Below are 22,529 nucleotides of genomic sequence, written 5' to 3'. Positions count from 1 at the left end.
AAAAATGTCTCATTTGTGGATCTGGGAATTCTAAACTCCATAGCTTTTGCTCATCTCTTTCTGTAATAGGTGTTGCATGCAGGTGATTCTTAGGAGCTGTGGGGTTGATCTTTCATCAACTCCAACAACTAATATCAAGAATAGACTAGTGGAGGTAATGAATTAAGTGATTAGTTTTGAAATAATAGCTTGAGTCAATAATTCAAATAGGAATAGTTGATTAACTTACGTTTAACTAAGTTATGAACATTAAAATGATCATCGACTAATAAATTTCACAATTCAAGTATATCTTCACATATGTAAATATGTTTGATGATGTTGCTTTATTAATAATGTTAGGGAACTTGTGAAGACCTAGGTTGGTTAGTAAACTCATATTTGAGTTTTGTAAACAAATGTTTTGAGTTTTATAAATAGTGCATATATCATTGTTAAAAAAAATTACATGAACTTGTAGTAGCTAGATGACTTGTTCTCTCAAGTTCCATTGGTAGAGTGTTACACATTCTCCCATAACCTCCTCATCGATACCATATAAAATGGAATGAACTGAATCTTTTGTACATAAATAAAACATATAAAAGTTGATATACCAATAGCATTTGAAACGTTATTAAGATAAAATATTGAACTTGCTAAGTGAAGACCAAACAGCTATTATATTTACCAAAAATATTAATTCGAATAGCAGTTAGCATTAAGCAATTAAAACCTACGAAATCAGCTAATGGGAGATTAGAGGCTCACATCACGTAAATTAACAGTATCTCATATTTGTACACTTTTCTAAGTCCTACAAAATTGTAAATCTGTGGCTGATATTCACAATGTTCAAGAGCAAGGCTCAAAGACAATATACAATACAATACTAAGACCAATCCAAGTAACCTTGTCAAATCAAATTAGCTCTACTCAATCAGATGCTCTGTTTCTCTGCCCTGCTGCTCTGTTTCACTGTCCTGCTGCCCCGTTTTTGGGGTTTTTCCATTCCACGGGCCAGTGGTTTCGGCAAAATGCGAAGGAAGCTCCGAGATCTCTTATTTTAAGTATAGGCAGTGCAATCTTCACGAGAGAGAGCTATTTACAAGAGGAAGCTCGGAGATCTCTTATTTCTAAGCAATATGAACGGCTCCAGATCAAGAGAGAGCTATTTGCAGATGTCTTCAGCCGCATTTTAAAATCCTTTTAACTGCCATGCCCACATTGATCCGGATGCCTGGGGTTACCAGATCGACCCTCAGGCCCGTCTCTTCCCCTCAATCCTTGTCACAATTCTGTACAGATCCAACTCAATTTCCGTCTTATGACGCAGTTCGCTCAGAAGAACTTCTTGCCAACGAGGGCATATGCACGGAAATGCTCCCCGATCTGTCAGATCTCGATCTCTGGTCTTCGTCGCCCGGCTTGGAGATCGCCGACGGGCCATTGGAAGTAGACGGAAGCAACGATTGCCCCGTCGAAGCCCTATTCGTGGCTTCATCATTCGAAACCCTCAGTCCGTCGTCAGTCGGCTGCAGTTGGACACCGACGAAATCGGAATCGCCGCCGGGCAGAAGGCAGGTCCGGCAAACGGGACAAGTAGTGTGGGAGAAGAGCCACTTATCGATGCACTCTGGATGGAAGGCGTGGATGCAATTGGGAAGCAGCCGAAGCATCTCGGGCTCCTTGAAGTCGGCGAGGCACACAGCACAAGCCTGAGCTTTTAGCCCCTTCACCCGACTGTACTTGAAAACTGGAAAGCTCTCGATCACCGTCCGATCCAAACCCTCTGCCGCCGCCCAATTTCCCACATCGGCTCGCCGGAAAGCTCTTCCCACCTGCAAATTCGCCCTTCGACGGCGGATGAAGATGGAGATGATTGCAATGAAGCAGAAGATGCAAAACAGCACAATGATAGTTGTCAATATGGCCGGATCGAAACGCACAGTGAAATTGTAGGGCTGTTCCTCATTTTCGTCATCATCAACGGGGCTTTTATCGTCTCCCAATTTCACTATCTTCAAGGCCCTAATTGAGCTCAGATTCAATTCCATTTGATTCCTGCAAATTCTCTTAAACCGGGCTATTGTAAAGGCATTCTCTTCAATGGACAAAGCAAGCGACAAGATCAATTTCAAGATGTTTTCACCAGAAAACACCCCTCCCAGTTCTGCCTCGCCCAAATAAATTTAGGGTTTTTGGGTGAAAATAAATGGTCACGAAATTCTAGTTACAGTCTTCCTACCGACGATTTTCCTTTATGAGCAGTCCTGAAAATTTTAAAAGCCGTCTCAAAGAATAGTAGGTTTCTGACTCGTAGTTACTGCCGACATTATTTTCTGTAAAATATAAATGTGTCAATCGGGTAATTTTGAAACGAGCTTCTAAAATTATATTTCGTCCCTCAATCATTGGTTTTTTATGATAAGGGTCGGCTAAAACCTTCAAATTTAATATTCCACAAAACATGACATTTGATTCGCTACAAAGAAATTCTGAATTATAAAATTCTACATTTTAATTTGTTTCTACAAAATAAGTCTTATCTCTGTCTTAAATATATTCGTTTTCCATGAGCCTTCGTGATAAACAAGTTCTAGAATCTTTCCACACACACATAATTCCAAAAGTTGAAGTTTAATTGTTTTGTTCAACACACTTTTTATAAAATATGGTTGCAATAAAGCAATCACATAACATTATAATCTACGATAGTCAACATGACATTAACTTTGATTAAGATTGATATAAATAATTATTAAGTAAAGTAATATAATTGATGTAAGAATAATTACAAGATACTTGACTTCAAATTTCTTAAAGATAATATTTGTGCATTGATTAAGAACTTGTTTATCATGGTATTCTAGTTTAAAGATAAGTTAGATGACTATTGTTGACATTAAAACTAATTCATATATATATATATATATATATATATATATATATATATAACACCGAGAGTAATCGAGGTGTCTATTTTTATTTAATCTCAAGGTTATTTTAATTGCAATGAGATTTATGAAAATAGGCGCCTCGAGAACGATTGTTCTCTACGTAATATATATATAGGTATATATAAGCTAGCGGCAGCTGTGGAGCAATAGTAAAAACATTTACTTTTTATTTATATTTTGATAAAAGTTATTATAAAATTGTTAATTAATTTTTAATTAGAGTTGCATAAAGTTACTATAAAATTATGCTTCAAAATTTATTTTTTAAAATTTAATATATGGGGTTTAATTTAGATTTGAAAAAAAATATTTTATTTTTGGGATATTGTAATGTAAAATGTTATAGTCAAACATAGATATATGGTTAAGGACAGAGTTACCATTACAATTAATATTAACCTTAGGGATAGAATTAGGGTTAGGGTTAGCATTAGAGTTAGGGTTGGAGTTAGGGTTAGGGTTTGAGTTATGGTTATAGTTAGGGTTATTGATAGAGTTATGGTTAAGGTTCAGATTAGAGTTATGCTTATGGTTAAGGTTAGGGTTAGAGTTATGGTCATGGTTAAGGTTAGGGCTTAAGTCAGGGTTAAGGTTAGAGTTAGGATTAGGTTTTAAGTCAAGATTAAAGTTAGGGTTAGGGTTAAAGTCCAATTGTGGTAGAGTTAGATTTAGGGTTAGAGTTAGGGGCAGAGTTATGTTTATGGTTAAGGTTAGGGTTAGAGTTATGCTCATGGTTAAGTTTAGGGTTAGAGTTAGGGTTATAGTTAGGGTTAGGGTTAGGGTTATTATAGGGCTAGGGTTAGGGTTAGGGTTAGGGTTAGGTTTAGGTCTTAAGTCAAGGTTAAGGTTAGAGTTATGATTAGGGTTAGGGTTTGAGTTGGGATTAAAGTTAGGGTTAGGGTTAGAGTTAGGGGTAGAGTTATATTTATGGTTAAGGTTAGTGTTAGAGTTATGCTCATGGTTAAGGTTAGTGTTAGAGTTATGGTTAGGGTTAGGGTTAGGATTTTAGTAGGGCTAGGGTTAAGGTTAGGGTTTGAGTCGAAGTTAAGGTTAGAGTTATAGTTAGGATTAGGGTTTCAGTCAAGATTAAAGTCAAGATTAGGGTTATGGTTAGTCCAATTATGGTAGAGTTAGATTTAGGGTTAGAGTTAGGGGTAGAGTTATGTTTGTCGTTAAGGTTAGTGTTAAGGTTAGGATTAGGGTTAGAGTTAGCGTTAAGGTTAGCATTAGGATTAAAATTAGGGTGAGGGATATGGTTTGAATTAGAGTTAGGGTTACAATTAGAACTAGAGTTAGGGTCAGGGTTAGAGTTACAATTAGGGTTTGAGTTAGGGTTAGGGTTAGGGTTAGGGTTAGGTTTAGAATTAGAGTTAGAGTTAGGATTAGGGTTAGAGTTAGACTTAGGGTCACAAATATAGTTAGGATTAGAGTTAGGGTTAGGGTTAGGGTAAGGGTAAGAATTAGGGCGAGGGCTAGAATTAGGGTTACAAATACAATTAGGGTTAGGGTTAGGGTTAGAAAAAGGGTTAGGGTTAGAATAAGAGTTAGGGTTAGAGTTAGAGAGTTAGAGTTAGAGATAGAGTTAGAATTAGATTTAGAATAAGGGTTAGAGTGAGAGTTAGGGTTATATTTAGGGTTAGAATTAAGGATAGGGTTAGAATTAGAGTTAGGGTTAGGGTTAGGGTTAGTGTTAGTGTTAGGGTTAGCATTAGAGTTAGGGTTACAACTAGAGTTAGAGTTAAAATTAGAGGCAGTGTTAGTGTTCTAGTGTTAGTATAAGAGTTAGAGTTAAAGGTAAAGTTAGAATTAAAGTTAGGGTTAGAATTGGGGATAGGGGTAGGGTTAGGGTTAGGGCTAGAGTTAGGGTTCAAGTTAGAGTTAGAGTTAAAGTTAGAGATAGAGTTGGGGTCAGGGTTAGATTTGGGGTTAGGTTTTAGACTTACCTGGTTAGATTTAGGGTTAGGGTTAGTGTCATGAGCCCAAATTTAAGGATATATGAATATTTGAATAACATATTATAAAATGATAATAATTAAGAATAATAATATTATAATCCATTATAATGATGATATATTTGACAATATAAAATAATATATAAGATTATAGCATAGTTGTAATGTAAAATATTATATTAAATAACAAATAAATAAGTTGATTATAAATGATATCAAACACATAATAATTTTATAACGCACTTACATTGGATAATATTATAATATAATTGAGAATTACATATTATTGTAAATAATATACAAATAAATATACTACATAATAGTATTATGAATAATGATATTATTAATATAATATATAATACGTTATATGTTATAATTACATTATAAATCTATAGATGATAATATATCTAACTATTATCACATTTGAATATAGATACTATTAGTAACTAATTATAATGAAAATATTAGTAAAGAGAACTATGACAGTAATAATATACATTAGCAAGCACATCAGGATATTCAACATGATCTCTCTGTGCTCTGTATAAATAGTTCAGATAAAATGGAATAAGATGACAAGAAACTACACGCAATCAATTACATGACCAAATGGTTTTAGTGATAACAAGTTATACATTCAATTCTTTGATATTCATATGGTTTAGTCAATCACAACACCCTTAATCATAACATGCAACACAAAGAAAAATCATTAAAGTTAAAGCATTTGCAGGCCTTCAAAACCAATAATATAGTCACCAAATTCATTGGACAGGATCGCAACGTAATTGTAGTGGATGTTAAGGAGAAGGTGGAGACGTTCATACTTATTCAAAAGTGATGATATACAAACTAGAGGACCATCGAATATTGAAGAGAAGATTACTGGTTAGTAACATGAAGATATCGGAGAAAATATAATGCAAAGGATACAAATAAGAGATTAAGTCAGAAATAAATGGACCCCAAATCAAGTTCATTACAGTTAGAGTTAGGGTTAGGATTAGGATTAGAATTAGGGTTAGGGTTAGAGTTATATATAATATTAGGGTTAGGATTAGGGGTAAGTTTAGAGTTAGAGTTAGGGTTAGAGTGAATGTTAGGGTTAGAGTTACAATTAGAGTTAGAGTTAGAGTAAGAGTTAGGGTTAGAATTAGGGGTAGCATCAAAATTAGAGATATGGTTAGAGCTAGAGTTAGAGTTAGATTTAGGGTTAGAATTAAGGTTAGGATTAGGATTAGGATTAGAATTAGCATTAGAGTTAGTTAGGATTAGAATTAATGTTAGGGTTAGGGTGAGAATTAGAGTTGGAGTTATAGTTAGGGTTAAAGTTAGGATAAGAGTTATAGTTAGGGTTAGAATTAGGTTAGGGTTAGGTCTAGAATTGGGGTTAGGGTTAGAATTGGGATTAGAGTTAGGGTTATATAGGTTAGGGTTAGGGTTAGGGGTAGAATTAGAGTTGGAGTTAGAATTAGGGTTACAAATATAATTAGGGTTAGAGATTGAGTTAGAGTTAGGGTTAGGGTATGGGTAAGAATTAGGGTTAGGGCTAGAATTAGGGTTAGGGTTAGATTTAGAGTTAGGGTTTGAGCTAGAGTTAGAGTTAGAATTAGAGTTAGAACAAGGGTTAGAGTTAAGGTTAGGATTAGAATTAGGGTTAGGCTTAGGGTTAACACAAGGTTACAATTAGAGTTAGGGTTAGGGTTACAATTAGTGTTAGTGTTAATGTTAGAGTTATAATTAGGATTAGAGTTAGGGTTAGAATTGGAGCTAGAATTGAGGCTAGGGTTAGGGTTAGAATTAGAGTTGGAGTTAGGGACAAAGTTAGAGTTATAGTTAAAGTTGGAGATAGAGTTGGGGTTAGGGTTAGATTTAGGGTTAGGGTTGGAGTTAGGGTTAGATTTAGGGTTAGAGTTAGGGTTAGAGAACTAGAGTTAAGGTTAGAATTAGGGTTAGGGTTAGGATTAGAATTAGGGTTAGAGTTAGAGTTAAAGTTACATATAGTGTTTGGGTTAGGATTAGTGTTATATAAAGTGTTAGGGTTAGGATTAGGGATAGGGTTAGGGTTAGATTTAGGGTTAGGGTTAGGGTTAGGGTTAGTGTTAGGGTTAGGGTTACAATTAGTGTTAGTAATAGTTATAGTTAGGGTTAGAATTAGGGTTAGGGTTAGGGTTAGGATTAGGGTTAGAGATAGAGTTAAAGTTAGAGTTAGGGTTAGAGTTAGAATATGGGTTAAAATTAGGATTAGGTTTAGGGTTAGAATTAACGTTAGAGTTAGAATTAGAATTAGGATTAGAGTTATAGTAAGGCTTAGGGTTAGGGCTAGAATTAGGCTTAGGGTTAGAATTAGGATTAGAGTTAGGGTTATAAAGGGTTAAGGTTAGGGTTAGGGGTAGAATTAGAGTTAGAGTTAGAGTCAAGTTAGGGTTAAGGTTAGGGTTAGAATTAGGATTAGGGTTATAATTAGGGTTAGAGTTAGAGTTCAAGTTAGAATTAGAGTTAGAGTTAGGGTTTGTGTTATTATTGCAGTTAAGGTTATTTTGGGTTACTAATTATATTATAATCGATATTAGTGTTATTATTACACTTTACCTTAGTGTTAGGGTAATTGTCAGGTTAAATTTTTTATGTGGGTTAGTTATATTATAGTGCCCATGATTAGTGTTATTGTGATACAAGTTATTAACCTTTTTAATAATGTAATCCCTCCCTCCCATCCTCTCTCTCTCTCTCTCTCTCACTTCACCCAGTAATATCACTCCCTATCTAAATACACCCTCTAATCTCTCTCTCTCTCTCTCTCTCTCTCTCTCTCTCTCTCTCTCTCTCTCTCTCTATTCTCTAGATACACCCCTAATACCTCTCTCTAATATCTAGATACACCTCCTAATCTCTCTCCCTTTAAGCTCTCTAGATACACCGCTAATCTCTCTCTCTCTCTCTCTCTCTCTCTCTCTCTCTCTCTCTCTCTCTCTCTCTCTGTATATATATATATATATATATTCCACTTATAAAATAATATTATTATTTCTAAACTTACTAGTACATATAGGGTTAGGTTATGATGTATAATTTACTAAATGCTTAGTACAGTCATATATAGAGTAAGAGTTAGAGTTAGGATCCAAGGTTTACAATTTCATTTATATGACACTTGGTGTTATGTTTAGGGTTAATAAGTGGTTAAATTTTACAGTAAAATAAGTGACATGGTTAAGGGAAGTATGAGATTTAGGTGTAGTGTTGGAGTATTTGGAGTATAACTATGGTTAAATTTTGGATATATGTTATACAAATGACTCGAATAGTGGAGAAATTTTAATTCATGAAAGGGAAATTCAAAGTCCCAACACAACTATTTAGACATGATTTAAAAAGTGTGAAAGAATATAAAAGAATCAATTTTATGGAAATTATTTCTCCATGGTGATGTGTGAACATTATATATTGTTGATTTTTTAATAATGCTAATATAATTTTTATTGCAATGATTAAGAATTGTAATCAATAAATATGCATATCATGAAGGACATCTATTTAGACTTATGATTTTATTTCTTAATTAACATATTTAGCAGCCACATCCATTGAAGAAATGTTTTGTAAAACAATAAATTTATTTTTCCTTATTCTCTTCTTCATGAAAGTTACATAGAATAATGGGGAAAGAAAATTTCCAATACAACTAATTAGAAGTAAAATTTTGAAACCAGAGACAAGAATGAACTATATACAAAAAAAAATCTCTATAATGGTGTAAATACATGTCACATTCTTCAATGATTACAATTCTTTTGCAACCTTTATTTGGACAATGATTGTGAAAGACTTCTTTCATCTTTGAGGGAAATCCATCCACTTTTGTAGATGTATCTCGTAGGAATTTTATGCATCTTTCATATGCATTCTTTCCATTTCCTCAACATAGTCAATTGGAAATATTGCATTCTCCACAACTTTAATTATAGTTACAGTGCACGTCTCTTTAATTATTTGTAGGCATTTGTCAAACTCAGTCTCAAAGAAATCATTTGAGGTCATTGAAGTAGTTAGGCTAGTATCAAATAATGTTTGACTCTCTATTCGAGGCATCCATAACTCAAATAGTAACCTGCAAACTTATAAATAAACATCAACATACAAAAATAATTAGAATAAAATAGTATTAATAATTAACATAAATTCTTTCAAATGAATAATGTTCAAAATAACATAAATCAAAATCAAAACTATTTCAAATGAAATAGTTATATTGTAATGTTTGAAATATGGTGGCATTGCCTTCCACTTTTCAAACATTACAAACATAAATATTAATAAAAACCTATATATACTATGAAAAATATTTAAATAAAACACATACATAATCTAATTAAATAATGACAAAATATAAACTAAATATATGATTCGTTTATTTTAAATTAATTGTTAACTTAAATAAAATAAAAAATTTATTGATAAGAGGACCTTGCCATCTACATTAATGATAAAATTTAATTATGAAACATGAAAAATATAAATATTTTGAAACATGCAAATATAAAACTATTGTGAAACATAGAAATCTAAAAAATGCAAACTAAAAGCATTTTGAAATATGCAAATTTTAAAACTAATATGAAACATGCAAATGTAAAACTAAATTGAAACATGCACATTAAAAATGTGCAAATGAAATGTATTATCAAATATCTAAATCAAATAGACTTTGAATCAATTTAAATTCTAAATTTAAATCAAACATGCAAGGCTAAACTATATGAAACTTATTGAAATTGAAATCTAAATCAAAGGAGAATATTATAACTAATTTTGAAACTAAATCTACATTTAAATCTAAATTCATAACTAAATCTAAATCTAATTCATAACTAAATTAAAAATTAAAATTAAAATAGAAATCTCACATGCAAAAAATTACTCCAAAAATTTAATCTACTCCTCTTCAAAATCTCTAATAAGATCCAATAATCTCCACCTCTCCTTCCCTGTAAAAACACAAAATGAAAATGAAATGAAATGAGGAGCATTTGTTTTATAACCTATAAGAGACTCCTCATATCCCCCAATAGATGTCTTTTGACATTGCATGACTTTGTTTCAAATTCCCCCACTCCCCACAAAAAAAAAAGCATGAATGTGCATGCAAAAATATATTTAAAAATTTAATGAAATTATTTCAACCCTTTTTTTTTGGGTTTTATTGTTTTGGCCTTATTTTTTTGGGTCTTATTTTTTGGCCCCTTTTTCAGGCCTTATTATTTTGGCATCCATTTGACTTCATATTATTTTGGCCAGCTATTATTTTGAGAATGTTTTTCTATTTTATAATTTCATAGTGATAAAATATATACTAAATATATGATTCATCTACTTTAAATAAATCATTAACTTTAATAAAATACAAATTGTATTGATATGTTGGCATTGTCATCCACATTAATCATAAAATTATACTTTGGAATATGAAAATATAAATAATTTGAAATGTGCAAATGTAACTATTATGAAACATTCAAATTTAAAACATGCAAAACGAAACTATTTTTAAATATGCAAATCTAAAACTAATATGAAACATGCAAATCTAAAACTAATTTGAAACATGCAGTTTTAAAATATGCAAATGAAAAGTATTATAAAATATACAAATAAAATAGATTTTGAATGGAAATCTAAATCTAAATCAAACATGCAAGACTAAACTATTAAATGCAAGCCTAAACAAATTTGAATAGAATTCTAAATCTAAATGAAACTAATTAAAATTGAAATCTAAATCAAAGTAGAATATCACAACTAATTTGAGTCTACATCTACATCTACATCTAAATAAAAAATAGAAATCTCACCTACAAAAAAACCATTTCAAAACTTCAATCTACTCTCGTTCAAAAACTCCAATCTAGTACTCCAATAATCTCCACCTCTTCCTTCCTGTAAAAACATAAAATCAAAATGAAATAAGGAGCCTTTGTTTTATAACTTGTGAGAGGCTCCTCATATCCCCCAATGGATGTCTCTTCACATTCTACAAATTTGTTTCAAATTTCCTTGCTCCCCACAAAAAATAAGCATGAATGTGCATGCAAAATTATATTAAATTAAAAAAAATCATATTGAAATTATTTCAGCCCTATTTTCTAGGGGCATATTTTTTGGGCCTTATTTTTTTGGGTCCTACTTTTTCAGGCCCTATTTTTTTGAGCCTATAATTTGGCCTCCATTTGGCTTCCTATTATTTCGACCAGCTATTATTTCAAGAATATTTTATTATTTTTTATTTAATAATTTAATATTTAAGTTAGAAGTTTGTAATTGCTCCCTTTTTCTTTTTATAGACAAGGAATCTGGGCATATTCCCTTGCTGGGCATTTGTGTTGCCATTGTATAGAACATCTCTTAGCGTAATGAGATTAAATATCTTTCATTTATAAAATATAGGAAATATTCTATATGTAAACCAACCACTTGAAAATATTAATCATAAAGAATCAAGAGTTAGAATTTTATACTTTAAAATAAATTTATAACAAAGACAAGGAAAGAAACAAAAAGAATTATATAATAATCAAAGAGACCAAAAAGTGGATTGAAGAAACCCTTGTAGGTAAAAAATTTAGATGAATATGTGAGTGCACACTCACTCAAAGAGTCCAATCAATTTCAAACTAGTTTACAAAACTTCAATGGCTGAAACTTGAACACTCTTGACAACATTGAAATGGTCTCACTATGAACAATTATAACTCCCCATACAAGATTTTTGTCATGTCTTTAATATGATAGTTATAAGAACAAAGCCCACTACAAAATAAATACCAATCTAGCTTTGCAACTCTCCTTTAAGATTAATTCAAGCTTGTATTGTATATGTATAGACAATCAAGGCCTAAAGAAATATTTCCAAGAAAAAAAAATTGAAACTAAAAAATTGAATAGTATAGATCACTGCAAACATACATGATGAAATAATTTCTTTCAATAAATTAGCAAACCAAAATACTCCATTGAATTTATATGTAAAATAAAAAAAATTGTAAATACTTAAGTGTAGTGAAAAATGTTTTGAGAAATTTAGAAGTACTTAATAAAATTAAAAATACATAATGTTTTTTTACACTAGTCATACTTCAAATGGTATTGAAGAGAAATCTTATGATACTACTTTTATTATGGGCCAAAATCTCACTTCACATGGCCAAGACCTGAAATTAATGCTAAATCTAAGGATTGTGATCCACCAAAGCCTTCATATTATAAAGCTCTTGGTACATATAGGTGGTAGTTAATACATGATTTAGTTATGTTGTCTTAGGTAATGGCTAGTTCAGATTCATAATTTGATATATTCAAACCCACACTTTTTATGAATTTGGTGTACATTTTAGTAATAAGCTACCACTAATTCACAAAAACAAAAGGGAGATTTCAGAAGGGTCTCATTAGTGAATTTTTCATTTCTAATGACATTCATGATGGAAAAGCAAGAGGCCCTTCCCGCCCAGATATGTCTTGTTTAGTGTTTGAGTTCTTTCAACAGAGGAAGGATCCCTAGTTCTTGCCTCCTTGTTGGCTCCTTTGTTACTTTGTTTTTTTTGTTCTTGCTTGCTTCTTTGGTTTTATGATCTCAGTTTCTTAGACCCTTGGTGGTCTTTTGTTGGACATTAATAGATTTATCTTATCTTATCTTAACCTACATCAACCTTGAGTTGACTTAAGCACTTGGTTAGGTGAGATTTTAACCCTTGGACATATAGAATTTTAGCCATTAGTTCTTGCTAATCAAAGTGGGCCTAACTTTTATAGATTCTATCCCATCATTTTTACCTCCAAATTTGTATAGGTAAAATATTCTCATTTTTTGGTAGGCCCATTTTATGTACTTTAAGTCAGCCCAGGGAAACTAAAAAAAATCATAGCTTTCATTTAAACACTCTAATTTGAGTGCCATTTTTTTAAAAAAGTGGTTATTTTCTCAAGTCTATTCAATTGGATTTCTTTTTTTAAAATTATAATTATATTGCAATTATTCACTTTGACAATCTCTTATGCAATATACTCATAAATATCAATTGTAAAGGGGTCTCTAAAACTAAATCAAGAGTAGTGTAGACTATGTTATATCTTGTATGATTCCACACTTCTTAAATTTCTCCAATTTTAGAATAATTGAGATATAATGGATGTTATGCATGTAATAATGATAGAGATAAAGCTTTTATTTTAATGAGTCCATCATGTTTGTTGATGTGTGTAATCGTTGTACCTAATATGTTATTCTCCTGGGTTGTAGCTACCCATCTTAAGTTTACTTAGAGAGAACATAGTTTCCATGGTATCACATTATCACTTTTCCACCTCAAGAGTGACTTCAAACATTGGTGTGCTTATAAATTTATCTCATTTCCACCTTTGTCTAGGGTGATCCACCTTTAGTAGACATGTTGCATAATCGCCTTCCTACTGTTAGAGTAATAAGATATTTCCTTATTAATTAAATCATTATGATTTAATTATTAAGTCACTTATTATCTCGAGTTTACTTATGTTAAACTTTAGGCATATAATAATTAATTCTTTTATTAATTGTTATCATGCAACCTAGGTTTTACCTTATTAGGGTTTTGATCTCCTTTTATAAGAATTGATCTCTTTGTAATTTATTCATTATCTTTCTGTGACAGGTGTTTGCATGCAGGCGATTCTTGGAAGTTGTAGGGTTGAGCTTTCATCAACATCAACACCTACCTTGGAGGATGATCCACCTTCTAGTATACATGTGGTACTTTTGTATTTCCACCTTTAGTGGATGTGTCACTCTATCACATTTCCACCTTAGGCAGGTGATAAATTATCACTCTTTATCATGTCACAAAATTCAAACACTTTTCATAGTCTTATCCTCTATATCACCTCAATTTATTTAGCCAAGGGATCTCTATTGCAATCGTGGTGAAAATACAATCTTTTCTTGTCATAGGGGTTGTCTCTTATTATTAGTGTTACAATTAATGGGACATAAATAAAAATTACATGCAAATATAACCAATATCAAAAAATAAATAAATTGCACAACAGAGAACACAATACAAAAAGATTTAACATGGTTCACCTAATCCTAAAAGTATACAAATTTATTAATGCCTAAAAGTAGAGAATGAATGATCTAGATGAATTTAAATATATATTAGTGTATACCACTGTCATTTGATTTTTAAGTATTTTTCTAATTTTAGTTTCAAAAAATTATTTTTCTTCATGAATTTTTTGGTGGGAGCCAATAAGAGTTTAAATAAATAATTATTAAAAAATTTAATTATAAAAAAATATCAAACTATATAAAAGACTTTAATCATGGATTAATTCAAAAGTTCACTTGGATTCATTACTATCATATGGGAAGTAGGAATTGCAAACTTACAATATCAAATAAACACTTCCCTTCTTATATAAATCTTTTAATATACAAGATATAGAAACACCTTCTAATACTCCTTTTAAAGCTTCAATGTAAATCGTTTAGGCTGGCCACTCTTAAACATCACATTGCACGAGAAAATTAAGCTTGGAAAAAATAAGTCACCTTGACTATTTAATACTTTTAGTGTTGGAATGAAATTTAGTATGTGATATTTAAGCCTCAAATGTAGACTAAATATTAGCTTAAATATTAGTTTTTAAGTTTTCATTTTCATGGCAGCTAGAAGTTAAGTCGAATATACATAATCCTTCTAACAACATTTATTCGACCGGTAGACTCGACCACACTTAAAATCCGAGGCGAAGATCTCTGCAATGAAACAGAAACAATCTTGAGGCGCACAAAAACGATTAGTGCCATATCCGGCAATGTTAGTTATCCACGCTTTTATCTGACTGCATTGAGCACACCGATCCGTCCAACGAGTCCGTCCCGCCTCCTCCTCCGTCTCTTCCCGTCGACCAACTCAACATCCTCATCGAACAACCCATCCTGCTGCTCCGACCCGATCTCATCTCTCCCCTCAAATGAAACCCTCTCGGAAAAACTTCTCTCCACAGACGGTGGACGTACAGAAACACTCCCCCACCTTTCCGACGTCGATCTGCGCCCCATGTCGCCAGCAGACTCGCGCATCTTAGACCACGTCAGCGGCGCGCTTGAACTCGACGCCTCCCGCGAAATTCTCCGGTTCGCCACAAAACTGAAGCTCCAGTGCAAACCGGGCGTGAGGTTCTCACCCCTCGCAATATACCACTCGCTGCCCTTCTCCAACTCCTTCCGCACCCTCACCAACGAGTACTCCATTGAATCACCGCCCGAATTCTCAATCGTCGCTTCTTCATTTCCGTTATCCGTACGTTGATGTCCGTTGTCCACAACGTCGGTTACTTCCTCGGGCGGCGGCGGCGTCGGCGGCCGGAGCAGATCGAAGTCGGTAACGGCGGGGGCCGAGTCGTCAGCGGGCAGGAGGCACGTTCGACAAACCGGGCAAGTAGTGTGAGAGGAGAGCCACAAATCGATGCACTCTGGATGAAACGCGTGTCTACAGTAGGGAAGCAAGCGTAACATCTCGTGCTCCTTGAAGTCGGCGAGGCAGACGGCGCAGTCGGAGGATTTGGGGTTTCCTTTGAGGCCCTTCACACTGTTGTAGCTGAAAACTGGGAAGCTCCCAATGACCTCCCGATTAAGACCCTGCGTTCCATCATCACTCGCTTGCCCGAACAATCTCCTCGCTCGGTGGCGGGCGTACAAGGATAAGAGAGCAATGAAAAAGAAAACGCATACGAGAATAATGGCTGTGATCAGTATGGTCCGATTGAAATGCAAGAAAAAATTGGATGGCTCTGAGAAGTCCCCGTTCTCAGTGAAATTCTTCATCTTCTCTTAGCAATTTGCATCCTTTTCGTTGACTGAAATCCTCACAAACCGATCGCCTTACATTAACTCTATAATCTCGGTACGCCCTGTGGCTTTCCAGCTTAATTTTTCCTCTAATTTCCTCTCCGCCTTTTGATAAACGCATTGTGCAGGGTTGTGATACAATGGCGGTTGGGTAGCTCAAAAGAACGGCCCAGAATAATTTAGTGGAATCTCGCAAGCAGAAGAATCCATACAAGGTAAAACAAATTCATACCTGATTGCTCTATTCCGGCTGAGCAAAATGTTAGCCTCGAATCGCGACCTTCTGTCCTTATCGCAACGACATTAATTTTGACCGCCTTTTTTGTCGGTTATTGCGGCGAAGTCGACAATACCGGTAACTAGATTTCGCGCTTTGAGCATATCCCCAACGATGGTTTACCGACACCTGTCATTCACGGACTGATAAAGAAATCATAATCAGATTTAGTTGCAATTCTCCCTACCAATGTCTTCCACTTATCAGGGAAACTATTAACAATTAATAATAATAAAGTATTTTTCGCATGGATTATCAAAGTTATTTTTTTTATCATTGGCTAGTCATTGTTTTTGTGAGCTAGCTATAGACATATCAAAGTGTCTTTTATTTAAATTAAATAATAGAAAAAGTAAGAACGTGGAAACTTTAAAAATAAATAAATAAATAAATTAGATGTTGTTAATGGGCCTTTGGTCTACTAGTGAAGTTGAATAGCTCACAAAGAGCCCACAAGGGATCAAGTTTTGCTAAGTGCAAGGCTCGAAGACATCATAAGGATGAGGTTGGGATCGTTTCTCGGGTAAGTTTATCATTGCAGATGCTCCTTAGTCCTTAGCTCTTAGCCGAAGAGGTTTTAGGGATACGTATCCCTGTATTGGGTACCTAAAGCTTGTTTGTGGATGATCTCCATGAAAATAAATGAGATGTTTTCATTTTTACTTTTGATAGACTTATATGTGGGAGCTTTGCTCCTGATTTGACAATTTTTTGTCGGAAAATTGTCGGCCCCTCTCGGATTTTATATTTTCTATAGTAAATCTTATCTTCATTCCCACTTTTTAAATATTTCTATATATCCTCTATATTTCTAATTCAAATTATTCTTATTATCTAAATTTCTAATTCAAACTATAGTTTCTATTTTCTACCTTCACATTTGAAGGATTGTTTTTACCCTTTGTTTATAAGAACAAGCTCTTCTTCAAAGTAGAAAGCTCAAATTTTAGCTAGTTGATTCGAATTTTGGTCATTAATGTTTTCATTTTTTTGATAATGTTGTTTGTTATTCTCAATTTGATCTCAATTTTCTAATATTATTCTCTCTAGATTTATCTTTGAAATGTGGTCATTTTTCTCCTATTTGTATATGTTGACATTGTTGAGGTATAATGATTTCCAGATTAGAAAGAAGAAATCAGAGGTATTCATATCTTTTTGAATTCTATGTTGATTTCTTTTAAAATCCTAAAGGTATTTATATCCTATTGAATAATTATTTTCAATGATAAAGAAGTTTTTTCAAAGAAAATATAGGAAAATTGCACTATACTAATTGACAGTAGTAGTATATTTTGAAAGCTAAAACTTCCAATACATATTTTGAAAATGAAAATGATTTTATTGAGCTACTTATCAAAATTTTTGCTAAGAGATTGCAAAGAAAAATGAAAGTAAATGAAGAACAAAATAAAGCAATGCTTAAAATGGAAAATCTATTTTATAACAAAAGTCATACTATTAATTGAAAAATTTCTACAACTTGCAAATTATTGACAAGTTGTCAATGTTGAATAGAGGAAGATGGCATTATTTTTCATAAATCTATATTTAGTTAAAAAAAATTTTAATTTATTATTTTCATATTAGTCAATTATAAATTAAAAAATAATTTATTTGAAAACTAACTTATGTTTCATTTTAAAATTAAAAGATTACAACTTAACTTAATATAGAATTTGAAAAAAAAAAAGAATAATAGGCAATGTTTTGATAAGTAATGTTTCTTAAATATTACTGATAATATAGATCAATTTTATTGAAATCTATATTTTAGGTTTAAAAGTTATTTAAAAATCATTGATAACTTCTTTAAAAAAATTAAAATACATTACAACAAAAATTTATAGTTAAAATATAGAAATATTCTATTATGATCAAGATTTTAATTTTGAAATAATAAGAAAAATATTTTAAAAAAGTCTACATAGATTTTAGTTAAAATTTAGAAAGATTTTGTTGAAATAAAAAATTAAGTTTTCAAAATTAATTTTAGAAAGGTGATGACTCATTTTAATTCCTTTTAAAAATATAATTAAGTTTAATTTATAGAATATTTTTTACTTCATCTAAAATTAAAATACATTAAAACATAAATTTAAAATTATGATTAAAAGGTACTCAAATTAAGAATAAAATTATGGTTATTTTTATTCTTAATCTTAAATGATAAAGTATGGTTTTAAAAATCATAATCCTAACACTATACCCTTATCCTACATGCTAACCCTAATCAAACCCTAACCTTAAACATTATTCTAAAAATGAAGTAAACCCATGTCATAACCCTATTCCTACCCATATTACTAAAACTAGATGTTAAACCCTAACCCAACTCTTAATGGTAATCCCTACTCCTAATTGCTAAACCTTCCATCCTTAACCATCATACCAAGAATTGTGTAAACCCATAGTCTAACCCTAATTCTATACATAAACATAAACTTGTGATGAGCCATTTGTGGAAAGTACATTCGAGATAGGCTATTACCTATTGAATTTATACTTTATTTGATATCAAATTTTCAAGTCTAAGTTTAGGTTATCGACTTGTTCTTTATATCTATATTTGAACCTACTCAATATAGAGTTTCTCTTTATTATTTTCCTAACTTATATTCACTTTCTCAACTCTTTTTTAATATTTAAAAGATAAAAGTATTTATAATTGTATTGAAATATTAATAGCAATTAAAGTGATTTAATGTAAAATTATGTGAATAAAACATAGAGGATAAGATCTTTGGATGATAAAAATGAGCTAAATGTCATAAATACTAACACATATCATGACATCTTTAAAACTATGTACTTTATCAACTCAGCGAAGAAACATAATAGAGTTGAGTTGACTAATTTTTAAATTTAAATATTTCTAAGATGGTGGTCAAGTCTACATCTATATGGTTGAGTTTATGGCCACAAAGATAATCCTAAGAGGACAAACTGCTCGACTTAGGTGGATAGGAACTATACTAGGATTCATGTATGCATATTTATGTAATTAATTGAATAATATCCAACTATTTACAATACTTATGTTGATAAGTTGGGGCTAAATATGTCAAATTCATGTGTGTATAGAGAGAACAAAGGCAACAAGAATGAGCCAAACTCAACATCATTTGCATATGTATACATATATAGATCATCTTCCAAAATGAGAACAAGAGTACGTGAGAATTTGCATGGATATGCAAATTTTAGCTTATCAATAATATGTTATTTTTCAATAATAAGTTTCTCTCAAATTTTCATAGTAACTTTTTTTACAAAAAATCTAAAATAAAATTGTTACAAATGTTTTTAGAAATAATATCCACATGAAATCTAAACATGTCAGTTGGTTAATGTTACTTTCTCTTCCATACTATTAATTTAAGATTTCACTTTCAGTCATGTATTCTCAAAGGTTTTTTTTTTTTTTTTTTTTGTTTGGTTAAAGTGGACAAGCCATGTAATATATATTTATAATACAAACTAGTTCAAGGGCTTAACTGGGAAAGAACTAGAAAGAAAACCCAGTATCGTCGCCCATATACAAGTTACAAATCATCGATATATACAACTTTAATATCAATGTGCAAAAATTATCTTCTAGAAATAGAAGTGAAACCCACCTAAAAGTTAGAAATCATCGATATATACAACTTAAATATCGATGTGCAAAATTGACTACCAAAAATATAAACAAGCCCCACCAAATTTTACATATTCCCAAAACAATATACAAATACCCATCCAATCCATCAACCCTAAAGCAAACCCAAGTCCCACAAACCCAAATCTGGGCTTAAGCAGAAACCAATACCACTTACTCCTCCTTAAATGCATACCCAATCTAGCAAACATAGCACTAGGACAAGAATATCATATTGAGCTCGAGATAATACAAATTGTCAAAGTTACATTCTTGTTCATTTTGATTTTCTAAAATTTAGACTATTATATTTTATGTCATGTTGAAGTCTATTCATTTGATCAAAACGTCATTATTATTTTTATCATCTTTTCATCCCCATCAAATATATCACTCAATCAGCTTATCGTTGTGCATACAAAAATGTACAACTGCTAGTTTTATTTTTAACCTAGGTGTATGTGCACATCTCCCTTCCCTTGGTCCCTTTATCTTTTGATTAGTCAACATTTGCAACTCACTTTGTTTTACATCTCTTGCTCTCTTTCATCTTGATGATGGATCACATAGTGTGATTCAAAACGTTGATGGTAAAAATCTTTACACAATCGAATTCAGAAATAAATCAATGTAAGGTATGTAGAGGATGATTTTTTTTTCTAATTAAAAAAAAAATATAATTATTGAATAACCGTGTTAAAAACATTTGAAATAAGTTAATATATCTATAGTAGTGGAATGAACATTGAATTGCATAAAATATTTGAAATAAGCCCTATAATTATTTTTCAATAAATATAATATGTTGCAATGAAAGGAACACTGAATTGAATTTAAAAAAATGATAAATTGATGTTATATTTCACTTAAGCTATTTGAGATTAAACACTTTTAGTGAGCTTAACAAATTAAATAATTATATTTGAGATGACCCATTTTAATTATTTAAAGTAAATTAAATTTCAACTAAAATTATGCAATTTATTATTCATTTACAATATTATTTAATTCAACTAAATACAATATTTAATTTCCCCCCAAATTAATAGTTCTAATAGCAGCCACTTTATATTTTGGAATTGTGGAATTACTAAATGTCCATTTCAAATAATGTGCACGCAATTGTTGTTTGCAGATTGCCTAAATATAACTTCTAGATGAAGTTAGATGATGTTGTGGATTCATGGTTCTCGAGTATAAACTATTTTATATGAGTGTCACATGACTGCAAAAATGCACAAATAGATTTGTAATAGTTAGCCACAACTTTAAGGTGTAATTATAAAATGTTTGTAGAATGTATAAACTATTTGTAGTTGGATTTTACAGTCTCCAACATCTTTTTGTTTGTGTTAAGGCTGAAATTCATTAATTAGGATATAGGTATTGGTTAAAACATTGCAATGGTAAAAAAAACATGGTAGATATGCATTTAAAACATGAATTTATGTTTATGGAATATGCTATGTTCAATAGTGGTCGTGGATAAAATGTTGTCAACTATGGGTGCATGGGAGCTAGAGTTTGGAACATAGTGTGGATTACTTTGAAAGAAGAGAAACTGAGTTTGCAACATAGAAATCCTCTTCCTAGGCAAGCACTAACCCTTTCTAATTTACTAGAATCTTACTCTACAGAAGAGTCTTCTATGCTTCACCAACATAGTGACTATTGTTATCAAGAAATATTCCCCTTTCTAAATTATGAGACAACTACATTTAAATATTGCTACTGAAGAATATCAATTCTATCTTGAAAGTATTCACCAAAAGACATGTAGGAAACAATATAGAAAAATAAAACCTTGAGTCAAGTAAACCATTACACGCTTAAGAAATTCCTATTCAAATATCTTGCTTTCCAAGTATCTTTGGTACAATTACATATTTTAACCAATGTTCAGAGCTCAATGACTATGATTATGGATGGAAAAGGAAAGACCCTAATCACGAGACCAACTTGCATAACTATAGATAAGCTAATACTATGAGGTCAATATACAAGTTATGCCATCAATCACCTTCACTTCTAGCAACAAACTACATATTTTTTCATAAGGTAAGTGGTCATTATGTTTTTAGGAAAATATTGTGTAAATGTTCATGCTCCAATAGAAAGTGGTTAAGGAATGACATAACTCCTTTGATGCCATCTTCTCCACAAGATGAACAATTAAATGTTTCATAATTGGATCAAGAAAAAATTCATTTCCAAAAACCAAAGGTCGACATCCTCCAATAGTAATTGAATTTTGCAATTATACATTGTGTGAAACAATAGAGTCACACAAGATTGAGATTAGTTACAATTGTAGCTTTTGAAATGCAATGAAACCACAGGGCAACAACCAAGATATCAACTCTCACTCAACTTGGCACTTAGGGCATTATAACTTGCAACCTCTCAAAGGTTGAATCAGTTCAATCACAAAAGAGAGGGGGACTAAAATCTTCCAACAATACCATTTCAAATTTGAATAGGTCTAGTACATTTTAATGACAATGTCTTATTAATATTTTTATTTTATAAGATTTATGATAAGGTCCAGTTGAGGTAATTTTTGCCTAGTTCAAGATCCCAAGTTGAGAAAGGGAAGAATGGGAGGTATGGCACTAGTACACAAGCATTCATTTTTTTGATAATAATAATAATGGCAGGTATGACACTAGCTAGGTATGGCACTCTACATATCTCGATATATCCAAACCATCTACGAATATACTCGATAAATTAGATCAGATTGAAATTTTTTTGTCAACACAAAATAGAATGGGAATGGAAAAGGTAGTGAAATAATTTTATCTATGCATTTTTTTTGAAAATAATAATAAAA

The 22,529-nt window shown here is 31.7% G+C and overlaps 2 protein-coding genes across 2 annotated transcripts; both read right to left on the bottom strand.

The window, feature by feature from the left end:
* Window positions 1-804: 804 nt before the first annotated feature.
* On the bottom strand, window positions 805-2,353 carry LOC149542132 (RING-H2 finger protein ATL11-like). The gene has a single exon (XM_089797168.1). The coding sequence runs from the start codon at window positions 2,034-2,036 to the stop codon at window positions 1,305-1,307; it is 732 nt and encodes a 243-aa protein (XP_089653294.1). The 5' UTR covers window positions 2,037-2,353; the 3' UTR covers window positions 805-1,304.
* A 12,070-nt stretch (window positions 2,354-14,423) lies between these two features.
* Window positions 14,424-15,955, bottom strand: LOC149542131 (uncharacterized). Its single transcript, XM_089796168.1, has one exon. The coding sequence runs from the start codon at window positions 15,753-15,755 to the stop codon at window positions 14,763-14,765; it is 993 nt and encodes a 330-aa protein (XP_089652294.1). The 5' UTR covers window positions 15,756-15,955; the 3' UTR covers window positions 14,424-14,762.
* Window positions 15,956-22,529: the final 6,574 nt, after the last annotated feature.

The sequence above is a fragment of the Cupressus sempervirens genome, chromosome 8 (genome assembly GCF_028749045.1).
Source record: "Cupressus sempervirens isolate cs-2001-9-10 chromosome 8, ASM2874904v1, whole genome shotgun sequence".
Taxonomy (NCBI): domain Eukaryota; kingdom Viridiplantae; phylum Streptophyta; class Pinopsida; order Cupressales; family Cupressaceae; genus Cupressus; species Cupressus sempervirens.
The sequence above is the reverse complement of the archived record's forward strand: the minus strand, read 5'-3'. Positions and strand labels throughout refer to the sequence as shown.

Bases quoted from the DNA above. Each gene is read 5' to 3' on its own strand.
- LOC149542132 (XM_089797168.1), bottom strand. From the start codon at position 2,036: ATGGAATTGAATCTGAGCTCAATTAGGGCCTTGAAGATAGTGAAATTG.
- LOC149542131 (XM_089796168.1), bottom strand. From the start codon at position 15,755: ATGAAGAATTTCACTGAGAACGGGGACTTCTCAGAGCCATCCAATTTT.